General features: G+C 55.3%; 2 protein-coding genes across 2 annotated transcripts; one reads left to right on the top strand and one right to left on the bottom strand.

Moving 5' to 3' along the window:
• The first annotated feature begins 10905 nt into the window (after positions 1-10905).
• On the top strand, positions 10906-15403 carry LOC135455542 (zinc finger protein 501-like). Its single transcript, XM_064728872.1, has 4 exons — positions 10906-10928; positions 11422-11677; positions 13369-13447; positions 13601-15403. Exons 1-4 carry the CDS (start codon positions 10906-10908, stop codon positions 14608-14610), a joined length of 1368 nt encoding a protein of 455 aa, XP_064584942.1. The 3' UTR covers positions 14611-15403.
• Positions 15321-19575, bottom strand: LOC135455287 (ultra-long-chain fatty acid omega-hydroxylase-like). The gene is made up of 12 exons (XM_064728398.1): positions 19348-19575; positions 18903-19047; positions 18465-18518; positions 18076-18203; positions 17601-17731; positions 17119-17386; positions 16767-16833; positions 16563-16692; positions 16360-16493; positions 16214-16278; positions 16047-16129; positions 15321-15947 (listed from the first exon to the last, which is right to left on the bottom strand). Exons 1-12 carry the CDS (start codon positions 19531-19533, stop codon positions 15764-15766), a joined length of 1575 nt encoding a protein of 524 aa, XP_064584468.1. The 5' UTR covers positions 19534-19575; the 3' UTR covers positions 15321-15763.
• Positions 19576-22002: the final 2427 nt, after the last annotated feature.

The raw sequence follows: 22002 nt of genomic DNA, 5'->3' as shown, positions 1-22002 counted from the left end.
TGACATCCCAGAGCTCTTTCATCTTCCAAAGACTTGCAAGGTCACAGGCAGTCACTGGTGTCCATGAGGACAACAGAGGTGTCTTGACATGCTAAGGGGCCCATTTGGCACAGGCACTCGCTGAGGTACTGTGGTGACATTCCAGAGGTCTCCAAGCTCCTAAAGAACACTGAGGTCATGTGCAATCCCAAGGGCTCCATGAGTAAATCCCAGGAGTCCCCTGTTTGCTAAACTGCACTGACCTCACCCGCTGTCACAGGGTCTCGGTGGCAACATCCCGAGTGTCTCCATGCTGCTAAAGAGCTGTAATGTCACAGGCACTCACAGGCTCTGCAGTGATATTCCAATGTATCCAAGGTTGCAAAAGAACCTTAAGGTCACACGCTGTTAGAGGAACTCCACAGGGACATCCCAGGGGGCTCCAGGCTGCTAAAGAAGTGCTTTGTCACAGCCACTCAGAGGGGCTCCATCGTGACAAGCCAGTGGCCACTGTGCTCCTAAAGAGCAGTGAGGTCATAGGCAATGACAGCAGCTCTATGCTGACATCCCCTGTGTTTCTGCACTGCTAAAGAACTCTGATGTCACCGGCACTGACAATGGTTCCACAGCGACATCCCAGGTTTCTCTAAACTGCTAAAGAGCACTCAGCTCAAAGGCCCTCCTAAGGCTTCCATCCTCACATCCTAGAGGGATCCAGGTTTCTAAAGAGCCCTGAGGTCACCTGCACTCACACGGCTTCCATGGTGACATTGCAGGGCTCTCTGGGCCTTCTAGGGAGCCAGGAGGTCACTGGCAGAGACAGGCACTCCATGCTCACATTCTAGAAGACTGGGCTGCTAAAGAGACGGCAGGAGTAGTCACAGGCACTCCGTGGTGACACCCCAAGGCTCTTCAGTCTTCCTCCTCTCTCAGTCACCCTCAGTACCGCCACTGTCCCTCCCCTGCGCCTCCCCACGCCCCTCCGCTCCCGGGGAGGGAAGGAGGGAGGGAGCCTTTAGGAGCCGCCGGGCTTCCTGACCCGGCCCCGTCCCCAGATAGGCAGCAGCGAGAGATCTCTGAGCCCGGGGCTTGCGTCTCTAACACCGCCGTGCCCCCACCCCGTCTCCCGCCTTCATTTCTGCATCGCTCTCTCGCCCCGCTGCGCTCCTGCTCGGCCCCGCCGCGGGCTGAAGGAGAAGCGGGAGAGCCGTGGGACAAACGCCACAAAAAAAGTCTCCGAGCGACCCACCCAGAAGTCTCCTTGGCCAAGACACCCCGCAGCCGCCGGCAGCAGCCGCAGCCCGTGCCCAGCCTGGCCCGTGCCCGGCTCCCCTGCCCGCCCCACACGCTCGCTGCCCCGCGCAGCCGCCTCCTCTCCGGCCGCCGCCAGCCGCGCCTGAGGGCCCGGGCGGCGGCGGGGAAAGCCTTTCCCGTGGTGCTCCGCGCCACCGCCCGGCCCAGCGGGGACGGCCCTGAGGGGCGGCGCGGGGAGCCACGCGATAACCTCTTTCAGCGAGAAGGGAGAAAAGGAATCGAAAGGAAAACGCGGCGTGGGGGCGGTGGGAAAGGGAAACGAACAATTACCGCACTCCCCTCTGCACTCCTGCCCCTACCCGCACGTCCCCCTGTCGCGACGAAAAATAAAACAGCCCGGCATGGCAACACAGAATTCCCTCAGAGCGCAGAAGCGAAGCCGAAAGGCTCGATGGGAGCGCGGTGGGGACAACAGAAAAAAAAAAAATCTTAAAAAAAAATACTGCGGTAGGGCGTGATGGTGAAAATAAAGGAGTACGATTTAGGGGTCTGGTAGCTCTCCGGGTCAAAGGAGCTGTCCAGCGTCCAGTGCGAGCCGCCTGCTGCCAGTTTCCTAAATGCCCAGAGGTGGCCACTTTTGCCCCCGCTTTCCTTCCAACTATTGCTAAGCCAAGATCACACCATGCAGCTCAGATTCAGTCATCAGCACTTATCAAATATCCCTGTCACAACCTTCCACCGGGCAGAAAACCAGTTTAACATGTTTTATGTTCATACTGTCACTTATGTCCACCTGGGTCGTGCAAATCGAGAGGGGAGGAAGAGGCCAAGAGTCACTTGAGAGGCCACACAGGCTCAGATAACACCTGTAATTTTTACTGTCTTCCACTGCCAGCTCATCTGGGAAAGCCCGGGAGTGTCATCAAGGCTGAGGCAAGTAATTCCCTGCCAATTTGTGGCACACACACTGGATGATAATGAATATGAGGAGACAATACTTCTCAAAGTAATTTTAAATCTGTGATGCTAAATATCCCCCCCCCCCCCCCCCTTTCAGGCCTCACCATAATCTATCTGAGATATGCTGGTTGGGCCTTGGCCTTGACGAACCCTACCTGGGCTGAGCTGCTCTGGAGCTTCTCAGAAACACTGTGTGCTCCCATGAACTGCTATGTTTTAATGTGCTTCTGGTTTTGTTGTTGTTGTTGTTGTTGAATAGACTTTGAAATTTGTTTTTGCCCAAATGGCATCACATTCTAATTCTCACACTTTGAAAGAGAAAGCTGCCGATGGAAAGTTGGGGCCAGGATGAAAGCTTGTTGTGATAAAGGCCACCTCTTGGGGCACTCTAAGCAGGGGTGCCCAAGGAGCCCCTTGGAGGTGTGCGGGGCCACAGCAGCCATGAGCAGCAAAGTCCCTGTGAGTGGGGCCTCTGCCAGCCGGGAGCTCTCCTGTTTGCTGCACTCAGGGCATCCCTGCAGATGGAACAATCTCACTGAAACTCCCCTAAAACTGCTCCGGTGGGGACCCTGTGGGGACAAGAATGTCGCTGGGGACCCCCAACACCCACATACCCCCCATCCACTCTGATGGGGATCCTGCAGGGACAGGAGTGTCACCAGGACAACCCAGACACCCACCCACCCCTCCTTCCACCTGGAAGGTGGTTGTAATCAGCTGGGGGCTGGTGTCTTCTCCCAGGCAAACACTGACAGAAGGAGAGGACACAGTCTTAAACTGTGCCAGGGGAAGTTTAAGCTGGACATTAGGAAAAAATTCTTTACTGAGTGATTGGGCATTGGCAGGGGGTACCCAGGGGGGTGGTAGAGTCACCGCACCTGGAGGTGTATAAAAAAAGACTGGATGTGGCACTCAGTGCCAGGGTTTAGTTGATAAGGTGGTGTTGGGTTACAGGTTGGACTTGATGATCCCAAAGGTCTTTTCCAACCCAGTTAGTTCTATGATTCTGTGAACTTTGGTGCTACTGCGACTTTTCCTCTCCCGGAGGAGCCTCTTCCACAACAGCCCCTGGAGGAGGGAACACAGACAGCTCTGTGTCACCCCCGAGGCCCTTGGAGGGGGTGGGATCAGGGGTAGGGGGTGCCCACCTTGAGACTGATGAACTGGGAGGTTAGGGGGCAGTCTCTTTTTAGGGCTTCTCGCAGCCCCCCAGAAGGTCCTCCCATCTCGGCCTGGGAGGGACCAGAGTCAGCACACACAGTACTCCCAGACCACCCCTCTTTCCCTGGGAAACATCCCCCAAAGGTGCCAGATCCTGCTGGTATCTGGTGCAGCCAAGCTTTGGGTAGGCAAAGGGGAGCTCAGGGGGGCAAAGGAGAAGGGACAGAGGGGTTTATCCTGCTCCTGGTTCAGTGCCCAGTGCTAATGCCCAGTGCCAGTGTCCAGCCTCAGTGGCCATCCCTGCTGTCCAGTCCAACTGTCCAGGGCCCAGTGTCAATGCCCAGTACTGGTGGCCAGTCCCACTGCCCAGCCTCAGTGTCCAGCCCCACTCCTCAGCCCAGTCCCAGTTCCCAGCCTCATTTCCCAGGCCTGGTACCATGATGCCACTGATCTAGGACAGTCCCCACCCCAGTCCCAGATGGATGCCAGCCCTGCTGCCAGCCCCAATACCACCTGTGTGCAGATGTGTGCCAGTGTCATCCCCCACCCTGGGGGGCACAGGACAGCCACCAGTGGGTTCCTGGGCCAGGCAAAGCCACACCGATCCTGGAGGAAGCTGAGGGTTTTACCCAGGGATCAGCTGGTGCAGCAGCAAGAAGGAAGCAGTGATGGGGACAGTGATGGGGATGGTGGGAGTGACAGAACAAGGCAGCCATGCACAGCCTGGTGTGGGGCCTGGGGCATGGTGTGAAGTATGGTGTGGGACACAGCACAGGACACATGGCACAGGGCATGCTGTGGGTAGGAACATGACCCAGGACCACGGCACGGGACACAGGACATGACACAGGACATGGAACATGGCTGGAGAGCACAGGGACATGGGAATGACCGTGGAGCATGGCATGGGACATAGGACACGGGACATGGCATGGGACATGACCATGGAGGACAACACAGGGTTCAGTCAGTCCCAGCATCATCACCCCAAACCTCCTCCCACCAACCCCACTGGGACACCCACCCCAAGGCCTGTGGACACCAGTGTCCCCTGGAAGCTGGGCCAGCTCTGGATCTCCTGGAAGAGGGTGTTGCCAGGGCACTTGATGGGGCTGAGCTGGCCACACAGGATGAAGTCTGGCTGGACGCAGCCAGAGGCTGGAGCTCATCCTGCATCAGGGCCAGAGTGTTGGGGTCCGGCAGTGTGGCCAAGAAGTCCTGGAAGATGCCAGTGCTGAAGCCCTTGGTATTGTAGTCCTTGGTGTGGGCACTGACCCAGTGCCACCCCCGACCCTCGTACAGGTACCCATCCGAGCCCACCACGAAGCTACAAGTGGGGACCCAGTGGTGGGAACCATGGGGGAATAGTGGTGGGGACTGCAAAAGGACAGGGATGGGGACCATGGGGGGCAAAAGGGACCACAGAGAGTGATAGGGACCATGGTGAGACAGTGATAGGGACAGTAGGGGGGACAATGGTGTTGACTTACAAGGGGAAAGTGATGGGGACCTTGGAGGGCAACAGGTCCTTCAGGTGGTGACAGGGCCCACCAGGGTACAATGACAGCTCCCTTGGGGATGCCAACTCCCTCAGAGGGTGCCAGCTCCCGACAGCCAATGTTGTCCCAACTGTGGGTATCCTGGTGGAAGCTCTACATGTCCCTCATGGCATGGGAACAGGCGCAGCAGCTCTAGCATGGCTCTAGAGTGTGGTGCAGGAACATGGAGCCCAGCAGGAGCCACAGCAATTACAGGGTGCCCCAGCAGGGACCAGCCCCCACATGCAGTGGGACAAGGGGCTCCACGTATCCCTTAAGCCCTTAGGAACACGTCAGAGTCCACGTGGGGACCAGGGGCTCAGCCGGTCCTTGGGCACACGGCAGAGTCCGTGCGGAGACAAGGAGCTTGATAGGTCTTTGGGGACACATGAGAACATCTGAGGGCCCCTCAGCCTGGGTGTGGGAGGGTTCTCCTGGGAGTTACTGAGGAGATGGGAAGGGGCTACTCAGGATGTCCATTGGCGGGGACATGAGGGGGCCAGTGTCCAAGGGACACAACAGTGTTGGTCATGGGGACATGGTGGTGGCCACCTAGGGACACCCACTCAGGGACCACCACCCAGGGGAGAGAGTTGTGTCCATACAGAGGACACGGTGGTGGTCATCAAGGAAAAACCGTGGTGTCCACCCAGGCAGCATAGTGGTGGCCATCCACAGGACATGGTGGTGCCCACCGAGGGGACAAAATGGTGCCCACCCAGGAGACCCGAAGATGTCCCACCACACCAAGCCACCTGTCCCTATCATCATCTCTCAGTGCCCACCCACGAGAGTGACCCCACCCCACTCACCCGGGGTCCCTTCTCACTCCTTCCCACCCCATTTGTGCAGTGACAACCCCCATTTGTGTGGTGACAAGCCCCCTTTGTGTGGTAAGAACTCCTGTTTAGGGGGTTATAACCCCCACTTGTGTGGTGACAACCCCATTTAGGGTTGTCACCTAAACATCCCCTGCCCATACCCACATAGCACTCATTTAACTCCTGTGACACCCAACAAGCCAAGACCTCCACCTGCTGTGTCCTCACATCCCTAAGGGGCTGCCAGGTGTGTGACAGCACCCACAGCATCCCCAAAACCTTCTTTTGCCTCCTTCTCTCGCTGTCCTGGCCACACCAGCACCCCAAAATTCCGGTGCCCTAACTGCTGGGGGCGGGGGGGGGGGGGGGCGGTACCTTAACGTCAGAAGAGGAAGACAAAATTATTCCCAAAGTCTGGCACCATAATAGGAAAGCTGAAGATTGGACCCATTAAGATAGAAACAAGTAATCCAATTGTTTCCATAAGAGTAAGAGTATTAGAAGCTTTGAGGGGTCCATCAGGGATAGCTGTTGTCCATATAAGAGGACCCCAGAGGGGAACAGATTATTGGACTCATGGGAATAATTTGGCTGATGCAGAAGCACAAAGGGCAGCAGTATGCTTACCCGTCTTCTTAAATAATTTGAATAAAAATGAAAATGATACAAAGTATCAAAAATTCTATATCTCAAAGGAAATACAAGAGATGGAGAAACTAGGGGCTAAGCTAGAAGAGGATAAGTGGCTTTTACCAGATGGTAGAGAAATGCTATCTAAAAGTCATGTTAAAAGAATAATTCACCAGTTGCACTAATGAACTCATTGGGGAACACGAGCACTACATGACCACTTTTTAAAGTTTTTAGGGTGTCTAAGAATATTTGATATAGCAAAACAGAAGACAGAAGGATGCATTATTTGCCAGAAAATTACCAAGAAGACATCTAGACAGACCCCACAGGGAGGCAGAAAAACTGCATATAGGCCTTTTGAAAAGATACAAGTGGATTTTACCAAATTACTGAAAGCAGGAAGAGATAAGTATTTGTTAGTAATAGTAGACCAATTAATTCATTGGATAGAGACCTACCCTGTGACACAAACAACAGCACATTTTGTTACAAAGATTAGTTTAGAAGAAATAATTCCACGATTTGGGATGATTGGAGTGATTGATTCAGATCAGGGTTCCCACTTTACCTCAAAAGTGTTAAAAGAAGTAATGAAAGCTCTAGGGGTCTCTTGGGAATAATATACCCCTTGGCAACCTCACAGTTTGGGGAGAATAGAAAGAATGAACCAGGCCCTAAAGCATCAGCTAGCAAAACTAATGATTGAAACAAAACTATCTGGGATTAAGTGCTTACCATTGGCATTGTTAAATGCCAATGGTAAGCACTTAATCCCAGTGCTTACCATTGGCATTCGAACAATGCTGAACTCAGAGCATGGGATCTCCCCGTGTAAGGCATTATACGGGATGCCATATTCTCAAGAGATGCTGGGAGATAAAATAACCTGTACTGAACAGGATTGTAATTGCTATCCTTTGGAAGCACTGAATGAAACTATTGTAAGGAGAGGTGGTATTATCATTGTCACAGGGGTTATCCTCCAAGTGGATTGTGTCCAGAGTGTAAACACATTGAACAGATTTTAACTGAATATATTGTTAAAAAAAAGAGAATAGAGGAAGGAACATTAGAACTAGATTATTATGAGTGGCGAATGTTGTGGAAATACGGATTAAAAGGGGGACAATCAAGTTAGGCAAATAATAAAAAGATTGAGCATCTCAAACGTAATCGAGTGCCTTGCGGATCTGAGCCAGTCAAAGCAAAGAACTGGGAACTATTTAAGAAATGGCATGAAACCCAGGAAAGCTCATACAGAACCCATGAAGAATATCCTTGCTGCCGAGAAGATGATACCCCTCACTGCTGGGAGCACCCCAGTAGGCAGAGAAGGAAGAGGGATAATAAAACTGTGGGGCCTTCTGGTACTGCTGAGTCTTCCACAGAATGGGATAACCAGTCCCTGCTTGAAGGGCTACCAAAATGTAAAGTATGGCCGGACCACAGCCTGAGCGTTTGCACCAAACACTCATATTAATGCATGATGTTATGAGCCAGGAAAACTTGAAACCTGTACAATAGGAGAAAAGAGTTACTGGGTAGCAACAAATTCAGGAATGGGAGGATGGGCACCTCGAAACTACCAATTTTGTCCCTGAGGAGAACCATTCCTCTGTTTTACCAAAGGTGGAATGTGGGGATACTCAGATAAATGGGGGGGGTACAAATTCAAGGAAGAATTAGTAAAAAAGTCACAAAGAATTTAGGGGAAATTCAAACCAAAAAAGAACAAGAGCAGGAAGTGACCTGTATAAAAAAATACAGAAAAGATCCAGTGACTGGGACCTCCCTATGTTAGGAAAAAAAATGTGTATTGATCTGATGCAAAAAGTAGTTAAGGAATTAAATGTGACTAACTATTGAGTTTATGGGGATCCTAAATGACCGAGCAATGGCATAGAGAGGAGAAGGGGTTGGACCTGATCAGTTTATATTATGGAACAGGACACAAAGATTTAATGAAATTCAACCTGATGGGTAAACATTGAGTCACGAAGTAGTAGATCGAATTTGTATTTCTAGGAAAGGAAACAATTTTATTACAAACATAGTACAAACCCACTGCAAGATAATATATACCACCGACTCCACTTTTACAACATGGTGGCCAAAACCACCAACAGGTTATTGGTCTATCAACTGTACCAAGGGTACTGTTTTCTGGAAAAGTGTAACACATGCTAATCCTTTTGACGAGGTAAAAGATCTTAGGGGATATTGGGAAAATCTGCGTAAGATGGCTGAAAATTGGACAGCTTCAGATGGATTATTTTGGATCACTGGAAAAAGGGCATATAATGAATATCAAAGAGATGGAGAGGTACCTGTACAATTGGAATTATACAACCTGCATTCTTTTTGCTACCAAAGAGCAAAGGTGAATGTTCAGGACCACCTCTTTATGAAACTCTGCGCAGAAGAAAACAAACTGAAATAGGAGGAAAACAGACCTGGAAAAATGAAGAATGGACTTCCCAACAGATCACAGATTACTGCAATCCTGCCTCCTGAGCTCAGGACCGCAGCTGGGGTTATAGAATCCCTATGTATATGCTTAACCGAATCATTAGATTACAGGCCACTGTAGAAATTGCTTCTAATCAAACATCAGAGGCACTGAAGCTTGTAGCTAGACAACTAACCCAGACCAGAGTGGCAGTATATCAGAATAGGCTAGTCCTAGATTATTTATTAGCTGAAGAAGGGCATTTTGTGGAAAATTTAGTACGTCGGAGTGCTGTTTAGAGACTGATGATAATGGAGAAGCTATTACAAATTTGACAGGCGAAATTAAACAAGCTGAACATGTTCCAGTACAAAAATGGAATTCCATATTAACTGACAACTAATAATAATGGAATAATTTGTTTGAAGGAGCCTGGTGGAAAAATGAGGGTTCATGTTGCTTTGTTCTGCATTAGGTGTATTGTTTATACCATGTATGGTTCCATGCTTTATTAGGCTAATATACTCAGTGATCCAGGGAATGCAGATTTCAGCAACACCCATAAACCCTAAAATAACAACCACGGGAGAAGAAACTTCCTTGTGATACTCAAGGCAAAGCAGAACCGAAAAACTGCAACCCAAAAAGTATTAGCTCAGTTTGAAGCAAAGACATGAATCAATAACATAAAGGAGAAGGATTGTGAAAAATGTTTTTGTGATTTGTGTCAATTGGCAATGGAATCAGCAAATACTTCTATCTGCTGTGTCCAAAATAGACACAAAGAAAAGCTGTGAAACTTTCTGACCAAATAGCCAAATAAAACATCAAAATCAAAGAAGTATAGTAGAGTAAAAGAGATGAGGTAGCAAGACGACTGATGCTTAGAATAAAATGGAGGAAGTTGGGGTAAAGGTAAGAGATATTGCAACAAAGCAATTAAATAGTTATGTATAATAAAAAGCTTGATGCACTTGACAAAATCATGTAGCAGACACCAGTGTAAGGCCTCCCTCCAGATGAACACAAGAAGGATAGGAATCAACGACCACCACCTGGAAAGATTATGAAATTCCTGATCCTAGCTTATTGTTATTTGCTGATTTGGACTAACCAAGCACATTAGAAAATGCTTTGTCGGTTTAAAAACAGTACATATACTTTACCAAACTTGTAAGTGGTGTGTGCCATGAGTGGAGCAGCGACTCCCCGGCCACCCAGCGCTGCTTGCTTGCTTGCTTTAAAATAAAAGGTATAGAAGTAAAATTCGGATTGGCTATTGAAATTTTATATCAATTCAAACGTGGCTCCCAGGTGTTCCAGGGTGCCCTTTCTCCAGCATCCCTGCACTCCAGGCACTCAGCGCTTCCCCTGCTCCCCGACAATACTTTCAGGGTCGGGGAGCCCTGCCCCACTCATCTCCCGGCTCCACCACCCATCCAGCCAGCCTGCCGGAGCTCCCCCGGCTCTGCTATCGCCCCTCTCCCCACGCCGGGGCTCCCCCCTTTCATCCCCCGGCTCTCCCGGGGATCCCCAAAACCCGTGTCGTGTCCCGCCCCGCCGGCACCGGGCGATCGCCACGTGGCCCCCGCAAAATCCCCCCAGGGCCATTTACGGCTCAGCTCTGCACTCCTGCGAGATCCAAAAATATCTCCTCATCAAATAAATACAAAATACCTCTCCCAGCGACACCGAAATATATTTGGGACTCGACTCCGGAATCGGCAGGGCCTAAACCACAGCAAAATCCCCTTCTCCCCGCCAAAAAAACCCTCTCGGAGTTGCCGCGATCGACTCGGGATGAGCTTTCCCTCGGCGCTCACCTGCGGGACGCGGGGCAATGCGATGCTGCCGGGCCCAGCCGAGCTGCGGGCTCGCCGTGGAACCCCGCAACGCTCCTTCCACTGCTGCCGCTCCCGCTCCCGCTCGGCCTGCTCCCCTTCGTGCTCCTCCAGTTCCAGTTCCTGCTCCTCCCCTTCCCGTCTCCCTCCCCTTCCTCCCGCTCCTCCTCCGCTCCCGCCCCAGACCCTCCTTTCGCATCGCCTCTGTCCCACGGCCGCAGCAGCAGTGGCTCTGGGGCAGGGGGAGAAACCCCCAGGAGCCCTCAGCGATGGGCGGGGGCTCGGCTCCTCGGTGATCCGTGATCACTAGGACCACGGATCACAGAGTCTCTGTCCAATGAGAGTCACTGTGAGTTATCCAGCGCGGATCCTCCCATGGGAGATAGAGCTGGAGCTCAAAGAGCACGAAGCTCTTCCCGCACCGGGGGCACCGGCAGGGATTCCCTTGGTGCTGCCTCCCTTGGCGTCGGGTCCCGGTGGAGTTCTGGGAGAAGCGCTTCCCACACTCAGGACGGTGTCAGGGCCTCTCCTCAATTCCAGGCAGAGGAATTCCAGAGGAACTCTGACCGATTTCCCTAGCGGTGACTCCGCAGTTCCCGGGCAGAGCCGCAGCGCCCAGCGCTCCCCACTTCCACCCCACCTGCGCCACCGCTCGTACCTAGCGAGCCCCGGGAGCGGAATTTTAGCTCGGGGGGAGGGGGACGGGACGGGCGGATCTGCACTGGGGAGTCCCCGAGGCCCCTGCCCAACGCTGGGAGCTCTGGGTATTCCTCCCCCTGCCCCAGTGCCACTGCTGCTGCGGCCGTGGGACAGAGGCGATGCGAAAGGAGGGTCCGGGGCGGGAGCGGAGGAGGAGCGGGAGGAAGGGGAGGGAGACGGGAAGGGGAGGAGCAGGAACTGGAACTGGAACTGGAGGAGCACGAAGGGGAGCAGGCCGAGCGGGAGCGGGAGCGGCAGCAGTGGAAGGAGCGTTGCGGGGTTCCACGGCGAGCCCGCAGCTCGGCTGGGCCCGGCAGCATCGCATTGCCCCGCGTCCCGCAGGTGAGCGCCGAGGGAAAGCTCATCCCGAGTCGATCGCGGCAGCTCCGAGAGGGTTTTTTTGGCGGGGAGAAGGGGATTTTGCTGTGGTTTAGGCCCTGCCGATTCCGGAGTCGAGTCCCAAATATATTTCGGTGTCGCTGGGAGAGGTATTTTGTATTTATTTGATGAGGAGATATTTTTGGATCTCGCAGGAGTGCAGAGCTGAGCCGTAAATGGCCCTGGGGGGATTTTGCGGGGGCCACGTGGCGATCGCCCGGTGCCGGCGGGGCGGGACACGACACGGGTTTTGGGGATCCCCGGGAGAGCCGGGGGATGAAAGGGGGGAGCCCCGGCGTGGGGAGAGGGGCGATAGCAGAGCCGGGGGAGCTCCGGCAGGCTGGCTGGATGGGTGGTGGAGCCGGGAGATGAGTGGGGCAGGGCTCCCCGACCCTGAAAGTATTGTCGGGGAGCAGGGGAAGCGCTGAGTGCCTGGAGTGCAGGGATGCTGGAGAAAGGGCACCCTGGAACACCTGGGAGCCACGTTCGAATGAGGAGAGGATGAGCCCTGACATCCCCAAAAGACCCTCAGCATGCCTGAGTAGGACCCGGGAGAGGGGGGATGCCCAGGACCCATGGGCCCCCAGCAGCTCTGAGAAGAGGGACCCTCAAACCCCAAAATAAGGACACTGGGAACACGGAACGCCTGGGAGAGGTTTTTTTTGTCTCCTTCTTGATTTTTGGAAGTTTTTCTGGCCACCAGACATTCAGTGACTTCTAGAAATGGACTTGGGTAGCAGGACCTTCAACGCCCACGCCAATTTCCTGGTTTAGGGCAATTTTGGGAGAAAAACCTCTAAAGATGTTTCCTCTAGAAGAGCAAAATCAAGCGGCCCCTCTCTCATTTGGTTCTGGAAAAAGATTTCCTTAGAGAGAAGTGGAAAAACTGTTTCTTTAACAGGCAAAGCACTCACCAGCCCCAAAAATGAACAATATTCAGCAATACAACCTCTTGCTGCTCCAAAAGAGATGACAAACTCACGAAGCCCCTCCGTGGGCTGTAGTTTGGCTTGCTCAGTCTGGTGCTGGAAATGCCATGGCCCAGCCCCAGTGGGGCACAGGTGTGAGCACCTGGTACTCTTCTGGGTGTTCAGTCCAGAGCAGGTTTAGACAGGTCCAAAGAAAAGGAAAACCAAAAACCACAGTCGAGGGAACTTCTCTGCCTCAGCGAGCTCAAACTAACCAAAAGCAAAGGAGGGCTCTGTCCCGCTGTCTGTCCATCTGCAGACAACAGAAGAGCAGGAATGTGGAGGAGTGAAAGGGGTTCTGAAAACAAACTCCATGCTTCATCTTCCTCCCTCTTTGTTCTCGGAACCAGTGTTATAAAGGTGCAAAATTTATTTCAGACAAATGGGGATATGAGCATCATAAATTCATCCCTGGGACCCTCAAAAGACCATCAGCCTGTGTAAGCAGAACCCAGGGGAGGGGGAATGCCCAGGACCCACAGCCCCCCAGCAGCTCTGAGAAGAGGGACCCCCCATAACCCCAAAGTGAGGACACTGGAAACAGGGAACTCTTGGGAGAGGTTTCTGGATTTCTTGCTTTTTGAAGGTATTTCTGGCCACCAGACACCCGGTGACTTCTAGAGATGGACTTGGCCAGTGGGACCTCTGAAGGCAATGCACTCACATCTTGTTTTTCCCCCAAATCAGGATTTCCCATTTCCAAACCTTATCTGGATAGAGGAGAAGTCCGCAAGGAAGAGGAAGATGCCTTGGGACAGCCTGGCAGGTGAGGAGGAAGTCAGTGCCCCTTTCCCCTCTGTGCTGCTCCATCTCCCAGCCCAGCATGGCCCCAGCTGCAGCACAGCCCTGGGGGGATCTCCTTGCCCTTGCCTGTGGCACAGAGGCAAATCCCATCCTGTCCTTGTCCTTCTCCCCCCAGAGCAGGAGCTGAGCATGGAGAGCAGGGAGGACAAATGCCCGTGGCAGGACCTGGTGGCAGAGGCTGTTTTGAGTGGCTCCACGGCACAGGAAGCCAACAGGGAGGAAAAGCCCCAGAGATGCTGCACGAGGAGGGGCTGCAAATGCAGCCCAGGATGCTCTGAGGTGGAAAGACCCAGCCTGTGCCTGGAAGGCAGCCAGAGATCTGGCCAGAGCTCTGAAGTGGTGGTCAATGAGCAGCTTGATGATGGCAAGAAGCCCCACCAGTGCTTGGAATGTGGGAAGAGTTTCCGCAGGAGCTACAACCTGCTCCTCCACCAGAGGATGCATACCGGGGAACGGCCCCACAAGTGTGGGGAATGTGGGAAGAGCTTCAGGATCAGCTCCCACCTGTACCGCCACCAGAAGATCCACACTGGAGAAAGGCCCTATGAGTGTGGGAAATGTGGGAAGAGCTTCAGAGACACCTCTGACCTGATGGTCCACCAGAGGATTCACACTGGGGAACGACCCTATGAGTGTGGGGAGTGTGGACAGAGCTTCAACGTCAGCTCCCACCTGATTGCCCACCAGCGAATCCACACCGGGGAACGGCCCCACAAATGTGGGGAATGTGGGAAGAGCTTCAGGAGCAGCTCCAGCCTGAAACTCCACCAGAGGATGCACGCTGATGAACGGCCCTATAAATGTGGAGAATGTGGGAAAGGCTTCAGGAAGAGCTGCCATCTGAACCGCCACCAGATGATCCACACTGGGATACGACCCTTTGTGTGTGGGGAATGTGGGAAGGGCTTCCGTGACAGCTCTGACCTGATCATCCACCAGACAATGCACACTGGGGAATGCCCCTACACGTGCTCAGAATGTGGGAAATGCTTCAACCAGAACTCCAGCCTGATTGCGCACCAGAGGATCCACACTGGGGAGAGGCCCTATGAGTGTTCTGAGTGCGGGGAGAGGTTTCAGAGTCGATACCGTCTCTTCAAGCATCAGCAGATTCACACAGAATAGAGGCCCTTTTGCTGCCCTGACTGCAGGAAGGGCTTTCAGAAAAACTCCACCCTCCTCACCCACTGGCGGATCCACACGGGGGAGAGGCCCTGACAGTGTCCCAAGCGTGGGAAGAGCTTTTCCCAGAACTCTACCATGACCCAACACCAAGGGAGGCAGCAGTAGGGGATGCCCTACAAGTGCCCTGTGTGCAGAAAGAGCTTTGAGTGCTGCTTCAACTCCATCCGCTATTGGAGGACCACCATTGGATGGTCCACAGTGACCCTCACTGTGCAGAGACTTGGTCATCCATGGTCCTGGTGATCCATGTTGGGAAGACACCTGGCAGGTGGTCTCCACATCTTCCTGGCTCCCCTTGAGCACTTCAACGCAGCCAGAGAAAAATCCATTGGGATGCAAACAGACATCAGAATTTCATAGGGGACAGCACAGTTTTTTACTTTCGACCCAAAAAAGTCTCGCCTTTTGCATCCTATCATTTCTTTGAGTGGCATCAAGGAATACTGGATTGTGTTGGAGGTCTTTTCCAACTTGAATCATTCCATGATTGTAATTCTCTCTGGCCCACAGGCATCTTCCACAGCCAAATGGTGATGGACTGGGGCAAAATACCCAGGATTTTGGAGGCAGTGCAGTGGAAATCCCTCTAGAAAAGGTCCTTTCTACCCGCCCAGGCGCACAGATACTCAGCAGCATGGACACGTAAATCCTTTTATTTTGGCTTTGATTTTCCTTCATTTTTCTTCATCCCTTCACCCAAACATTGGGGTAAAATAAAGACATTCAACTAAGACATGGATAGTGACATTGGGGGACATGGTAGGGATGGGGACAGGGACAAGGACATGGGTGCGGACATGGCTGTGGATGGCGATATAGGGCATGGGAGGCGGTGTCACCAGAGATGGTGACATGGGGCTCTATGGCCATGGATGAGGACATGGGGGACATGGCCATGGATGGCAACACAAGTGGCCTAGAGGACAAGTCCATGGGTTGACATGTCCATGTGATGGAGTGTCCCACGGCCAAGGACAACACATCCCTACCACCACCATGATACTGTCCCTTTCATGCTACCATTTTATTCCCTGCTCCTCCCCTGGCTGTGACACCCACCTTACAGGATGTCCCCATGTCCTGGTGACCCGTGTCACTCAGGCCCTCCCACCAGTGGCTCCAGCAGCAGCCAGAGCCCGTCCTCGGCACGCAGGATCAGCTCGGGCTTGCGGCGCGGGGGTGGCCTCGCGTTGCCTCTCCGCAGCACAAACCGGGACAGTGTCAATGCCACTACCACCTTCATCTCAGCCATGGCAAAGCTCTGCCCAATGCAGTTCCTGCCACCACATCCCCACTGTCACTGTCACCCCACTGTGAACCCAGCCAGGGACAGGGGTGACATTTGGGGACACTCCTGTCCCCACTCCAGGACATACCTGGGGCCAGCAGAGAAGGGGATGAAGGATGACGGGGACCGTTCCTTGCTGTTCTCCGGACTGAACCTCAGAGGATTGAACACCTGGGGTGAGACCGACACAGTCACACCGAGGGAACACAGCTGTCACCACCATGGTGACAGGGACACCTCAGAGGGTGGCCCTACCTCAGGCTCGGGCCAGAGGTCTGGGTTGTGGTGGGTCCCGTAGATGCTCATCAGGCAGATGACCCCTGGTGGGATGGGAATGGCCACTTTAGGGACAGCAGATGAGGGTGGGTGGTGACACTGAGAACACCCTGGCCATGCCATACCCTTGGGGATGACACGGCCATCGCGCAGGGGGATGTCCTCGGTGCAGCGCCGGGACACAGCAGTGACAGGAGGGTGCAGCCGCAGGCTCTCCTTGATGCACATGGTGGTGAAGGGCAGCTGGGACAGGTCCTCCCTGGGGACAAGCGGGGGTGGCAACATGCTCCCAAGCCACATGACCGGGGTGGCCCTGGGGACATCTCACCATTCAATGTCTGCAGTGTCCCGGCCAGCCAGGAGCTCCTGGACCTCCTGGCGGCATCGCTCCTGGTGCTCAGGATGGCCGGCCAGGTTGAAGAAGAGCCATGCCAGGCCACTGGCCGTGGTGTCATGGCCTGTGGGGACACTGGGTGAGTGAGGGGACACTGGAGTGGCTCCTCCCCAGTGGCACCTGGGAGCTCGTGCTTACCCTCAAACATGAAGGTGTCAGCCTCAGCCGCGATGTCCTCGTCCGACAGGGTGTGGCCATTCTCGTCCTGCAGGGGCAAGGTGAGCCACAGGCCATTGGGGCCACCAGTCTGTGGGCCACCTGGGGCCACATCCCATCCATGGCCACCACCCTATGGCACCACAATCCCACTGGCCACCAGCTCTATGGTCAATGCTGCCCATGGCCACCACTGTTCCCCTGTGGCCACCAGTCTATGCCCAAGCCTCCCATGGCCACCAGCATCCTACTGACCTCTATGGCCAATCCTTCCATGGCCACCACCACTCTCTTGACCACTTCCATGTCCCCATGGCCACCACCCCAGCCCCACCTTGGTGAGCAGCAGGAGGTCGATGAAGTCCATGCTGTGTCCCTGGTGGCCATCCAGCCGGGCCTGGTGGCCCAGGCAGGCGAGTGCCTGGCGCCGGCGCTGCACCACATCAGCAGTGAAGGTGTGGACCGTGGCACAGGCACGGGCGAAGCGCCGGCCATCAGAGGAGAGGCTGTAGAGCCACCAGGGGTGGAGAAGTGGCTGGAATTGGCGCCGGACCACCAACGAGCTCAGCTCCAGGATGGCCTGGATGTACTCACTGGGCTGCCTGTACCAGGGACAATGGGGCGACACTGTGGCCACCAGCATGGATGACAGCAGGAGCATTGGGGCCACTAGAATGATCAACAGGGAGAGTGATTGGACAGGATGGCCAGTGGGGACTATGGCAGGGCCAGCACAGCCACCAGGATGGCCAGCAGGGACAATGGTAGGGTCACCAGGGCACTCTAGGATGATCAGTGGGGACAGGCGACACTCACTCCTGGCAGTGGCTCTCGTGGCTGAAGATGCACTTCTGGAGCGTGTCCAGGGTGAGGAGGCTCAGGGGCTGCAGCACCTCCAACTCCACTGGCCCCCCACCAGCTGCCTCTGCTGCTGCCGCCCACTTGGCCTGCGGGGAAGGACTGGATTGGGGAGGGAATCAGGGACAGGGGACAGGGGATAAATCGGGGGGTGGGACAGGGGTGGGAGAGGGGGAAGAGTTGGGGAGAGGGTGTAGAACAGGAATGTGGTGATGAACGAGGGATGGAGTTGAGGTTTGGGGGCAGCTTTGAGTTTGGGGTATGGGACAGTAAAGAATTTGGGTACAGGACAGGACTCAGGATGCAGCAGTGGGTGCAGGACAGAATTTTGGGTGCAGGACTCAGGGTTTGGGGTGCAGCACTCAGGATTTGGGGTGCAGCACTCAGGATTTGGGGTGCAGGTGGAGACTCATGCCCATCTGGGATCTCTCACGAGCAGCACGCGGGTGCTCTGGTTGAAGATTCCCAGGTAATTCCGGAGCACATCGCCATGGAAGGCGGGCGTCAGGAGTCGCCGGTGCCGCGCCCAGCGCTGCCCATCACTCAGCAGCAGCCCCTCTCCTGGGGAGGGGACACCGGGGTCCGCTGAAGGCACCCAGGGGGTTGTCCCTGTCCCCCACCACCCCTGTCCCCTGTGACACACAGATCCATCTGGGGACACCCAAGGAGGATATCCCTGTCGTCCACCGCCCCTGTTCCATGCGACACACCAGGATCCATCCTGGGGGGCCACCCAGGGGTGCTCTCCCCACCCCTGTGACACCCAACTCCATTCACGGGGCACCCCAGGGTGCTGTCCCCACCCTAACCTCCCCCACTCACCCAGCCAGGGCTTGAGGAAGCCGTAGAAAATTTTGTCCTTGGGGGCCACGAAAGCTGCAGGATACAAGGATGGGATGGGCAGTGATTCACTGGGGTGCCATCAGGTTCCCTGCGTGGGGACACTGGGGGTGGCACCACCCTGTCTGCCCCCATTAACCATCAGGTGGGGACCTTCTCCCAGCACCCATGGCCACCAAAGGATGAGGGTTGGGGGACAACCAGAGGCTGAACATGGTGACACGTTTGAGTGGCCTTGGGGAACCTCAAGGACAGGTTGGTGGCCACTATGGGGCGGCATTTGGCCTGCCAATGGTGACACCTCTGGGGACCTGTGGGCTTGGGTTGGTGGCCACTGCCTGGGCACTGCCAGGTCTCTGTGCCAGGTGCAGTGACACCCATAGGTGGCCCTGGGGACTCGTCTGATGTCCGATGTCCTACCTGAGGCACTGAGGAGTGGCCGGAGGGTGCTGGGGTGGAAGAGGCGCAGCACAGGCAGCCAGGGAAGTCCCCACCAGAGGCAGCCATGACGGTACTGGGCCACCAAGGTGTCCACCTGCTGTAGGCCTTCCTCCGTGCTCTGGCCCTGGGGACAACAGGACATGTGTGCCATTGGGGGCACAGGCAGGCTCAGGGACATGTGTGTCCTCAGGACACTGCCAGCCTTGGGGACACTTGTGTCTGCCCTATTTTCCTCTTGCAGGTGCCAACACCCTGTCCTCATTTTCCCCTTGGAGGTGCCCCCACACCATCCTCACCATCCCCCCAAGTGCCCCCACCCCATTCCTTCAGTCCCCTCACAGGTGCCACCACCCAATTGTTCCTTTGCAGGTGCCTCCACCCCTGTCCCTGCTGTCCCTGCAGGTGTCACCCCCTGTCCTCTCACCATGCCGGTGTGTCCCAGCAACCAATTGCGCCAGGGCGGGATGGGGAACTTGTTCAGCTGGCGACAAGTGGCCCGGAATCGGGTGACAGCCACCAGCGCATCCCAGAGCCACCGCAGCAGCAGGGCCACCACGAAGGTGCCCAGGGCCACCGCACCCAGGGAACGTAGCGCCGTGGCCACCGCCATGGAACCGCTCCTGAGGACAGGGCAAGGGTCGGGTGTGGGCGGTGTCACTTCCGGGGTCACGTGGTGCAGCGCTGGGTGTCACCGGATCCGCCTTTTGTCCTAATACACATTCTGGTGGCAGCGTCCTCTGACATACCCTGGTGACTTCTTGTGCTGACATGTCCTGGTGGCAATGTCCCCACTTGTGTATCCTGGTGGCATCGTATTCCCTTCTCCCTGTGTGTGTCCCTGTCCCCCCTTCATTCTGTGTATCACTGTCCCCCACCCGTGTGTCGCTATCCCTCTGCACGTGTCCCTATCCACGGTCGTGCGTCCCTGTCCCCTCGGAATATCCCCGTCCCCATCTCCCCCGTGTGACCCTATTCCTTTCTGTGTGTCTCTGTCCCTCTCTGTGTGTCCCCCACCCCCCGCCCCCAGTGGGACCAAAGTCCCCGATGTCCCGGGGCCGTGTCCTTCAGGATATTCACCTGTCCCGCAGGGTGTCCCCGTTTCCCGTAGCATGTTCCTGTGTCTGTTCGTTGCACTGAGCGTCTGTACCTGTCCCGGCACAGATAGGGACATCCCATGACACCCCACAGCACCAACAACACTTTGACCTCTAGTTTTGTGTCTTTTCTCCTTGGTTTGGGTCCTTTCCCCCTCTCTAGGGTCCTTTAACCCCATTTTGGGTTCTTTCCCCTTCTTTTGGGTCTTTCCCCTCTGTTTAGGGTCCTTTCCCCAGTTTTAGATGCGTTCTTCAGATTTTGGTCCTTCCTCTTAATTTTGGCTGCCCTCCCCCTGCTTTTGATGCATTTTTGGGTGCCTTCCCTGTCTCAACCCTGTCCCCACCCTTCCCCCCACATGCCCCCGCTCCCTGCCCACCCGCATGTTCCCAAGGGTGTCCCGCATGCCATGTGTTCTCTGTGACTGACATCATGGACACCCTCGAGTCCCCGGGCTGGGGCGGCTCGCCTACAACCGCCCCGGCCCTGGGGCAGGGGCTGAGGGTCTGCAGCATCTTGGAATGCCACACAGGGCTGGGTGAGCACCCCTGGGACCCCCTCCTCGGTCTCACTCCTGGGCAGTGGCAGCTCCTGACCGAGCTCCTGCACTGTGACACTGCAACCCTGGACTATGGGGCCATGCTGGCCCCCAACAGCTCCATGGTGGCCCTCAGTCCCCTCTTTGCCAGCACCCAGATCTGGCTGAGGTCTAGACGATTTGGGTGACCCCTCCCCAGCCTCAACCCTCTGCTGATCCTCTCTTTACTGTCACCATCACTGAGGCTTTGGGGACATCTTTCCAGGTGACAACAATGGAACCATGCTGGAACCCAGCAGCTGCTGAGATGACGTGGAAAACTAAAATTACACCTTGCAGGGCCTCCCATCCCCTGGCCCCGATGCTGTGGTCATCAGGGCCATGGATGGGGTGGTCCTGGGTGCACGACTAGCCTGGGACCCCATCCTGCTGGCCAAGCTGCTCCAGGGCTACTACAGGACCAGCAATGGCTTGAAGTGGGGAGACCGACCCCCCCCCCAGCAGTTAGGGCACCGGAATTTTGGGGTGCTGGTGTGGCCAGGACAGCGAGAGAAGGAGGCAAAAGAAGGTTTTGGGGATGCTGTGGGTGCTGTCACACACCTGGCAGCCCCTTAGGGATGTGAGGACACAGCAGGTGGAGGTCTTGGCTTGTTGGGTGTCACAGGAGTTAAATGAGTGCTATGTGGGTATGGGCAGGGGATGTTTAGGTGACAACCCTAAATGGGGTTGTCACCACACAAGTGGGGGTTATAACCCCCTAAACAGGAGTTCTTACCACACAAAGGGGGCTTGTCACCACACAAATGGGGGTTGTCACTGCACAAATGGGGTGGGAAGGAGTGAGAAGGGACCCCGGGTGAGTGGGGTGGGGTCACTCTCGTGGGTGGGCACTGAGAGATGATGATAGGGACAGGTGGCTTGGTGTGGTGGGACATCTTCGGGTCTCCTGGGTGGGCACCATTTTGTCCCCTCGGTGGGCACCACCATGTCCTGTGGATGGCCACCACTATGCTGCCTGGGTGGACACCACGGTTTTTCCTTGATGACCACCACCGTGTCCTCTGTATGGACACAACTCTCTCCCTGGGTGGTGGTCCCTGAGTGGGTGTCCCTAGGTGGCCACCACCATGTCCCCATGACCAACACTGTTGTGTCCCTTGGACACTGGCCCCCTCATGTCCCCGCCAATGGACATCCTGAGTAGCCCCTTCCCATCTCCTCAGTAACTCCCAGGAGAACCCTCCCACACCCAGGCTGAGGGGCCCTCAGATGTTCTCATGTGTCCCCAAAGACCTATCAAGCTCCTTGTCTCCGCACGGACTCTGCCGTGTGCCCAAGGACCGGCTGAGCCCCTGGTCCCCACGTGGACTCTGACGTGTTCCTAAGGGCTTAAGGGATACGTGGAGCCCCTTGTCCCACTGCATGTGGGGGCTGGTCCCTGCTGGGGCA

The sequence above is a fragment of the Zonotrichia leucophrys genome, chromosome 18, assembly GCF_028769735.1.
Source record: "Zonotrichia leucophrys gambelii isolate GWCS_2022_RI chromosome 18, RI_Zleu_2.0, whole genome shotgun sequence".
Classification (NCBI taxonomy): Eukaryota; Metazoa; Chordata; class Aves; order Passeriformes; family Passerellidae; genus Zonotrichia; species Zonotrichia leucophrys.
The sequence above is the reverse complement of the archived record's forward strand: the minus strand, read 5'-3'. Positions and strand labels throughout refer to the sequence as shown.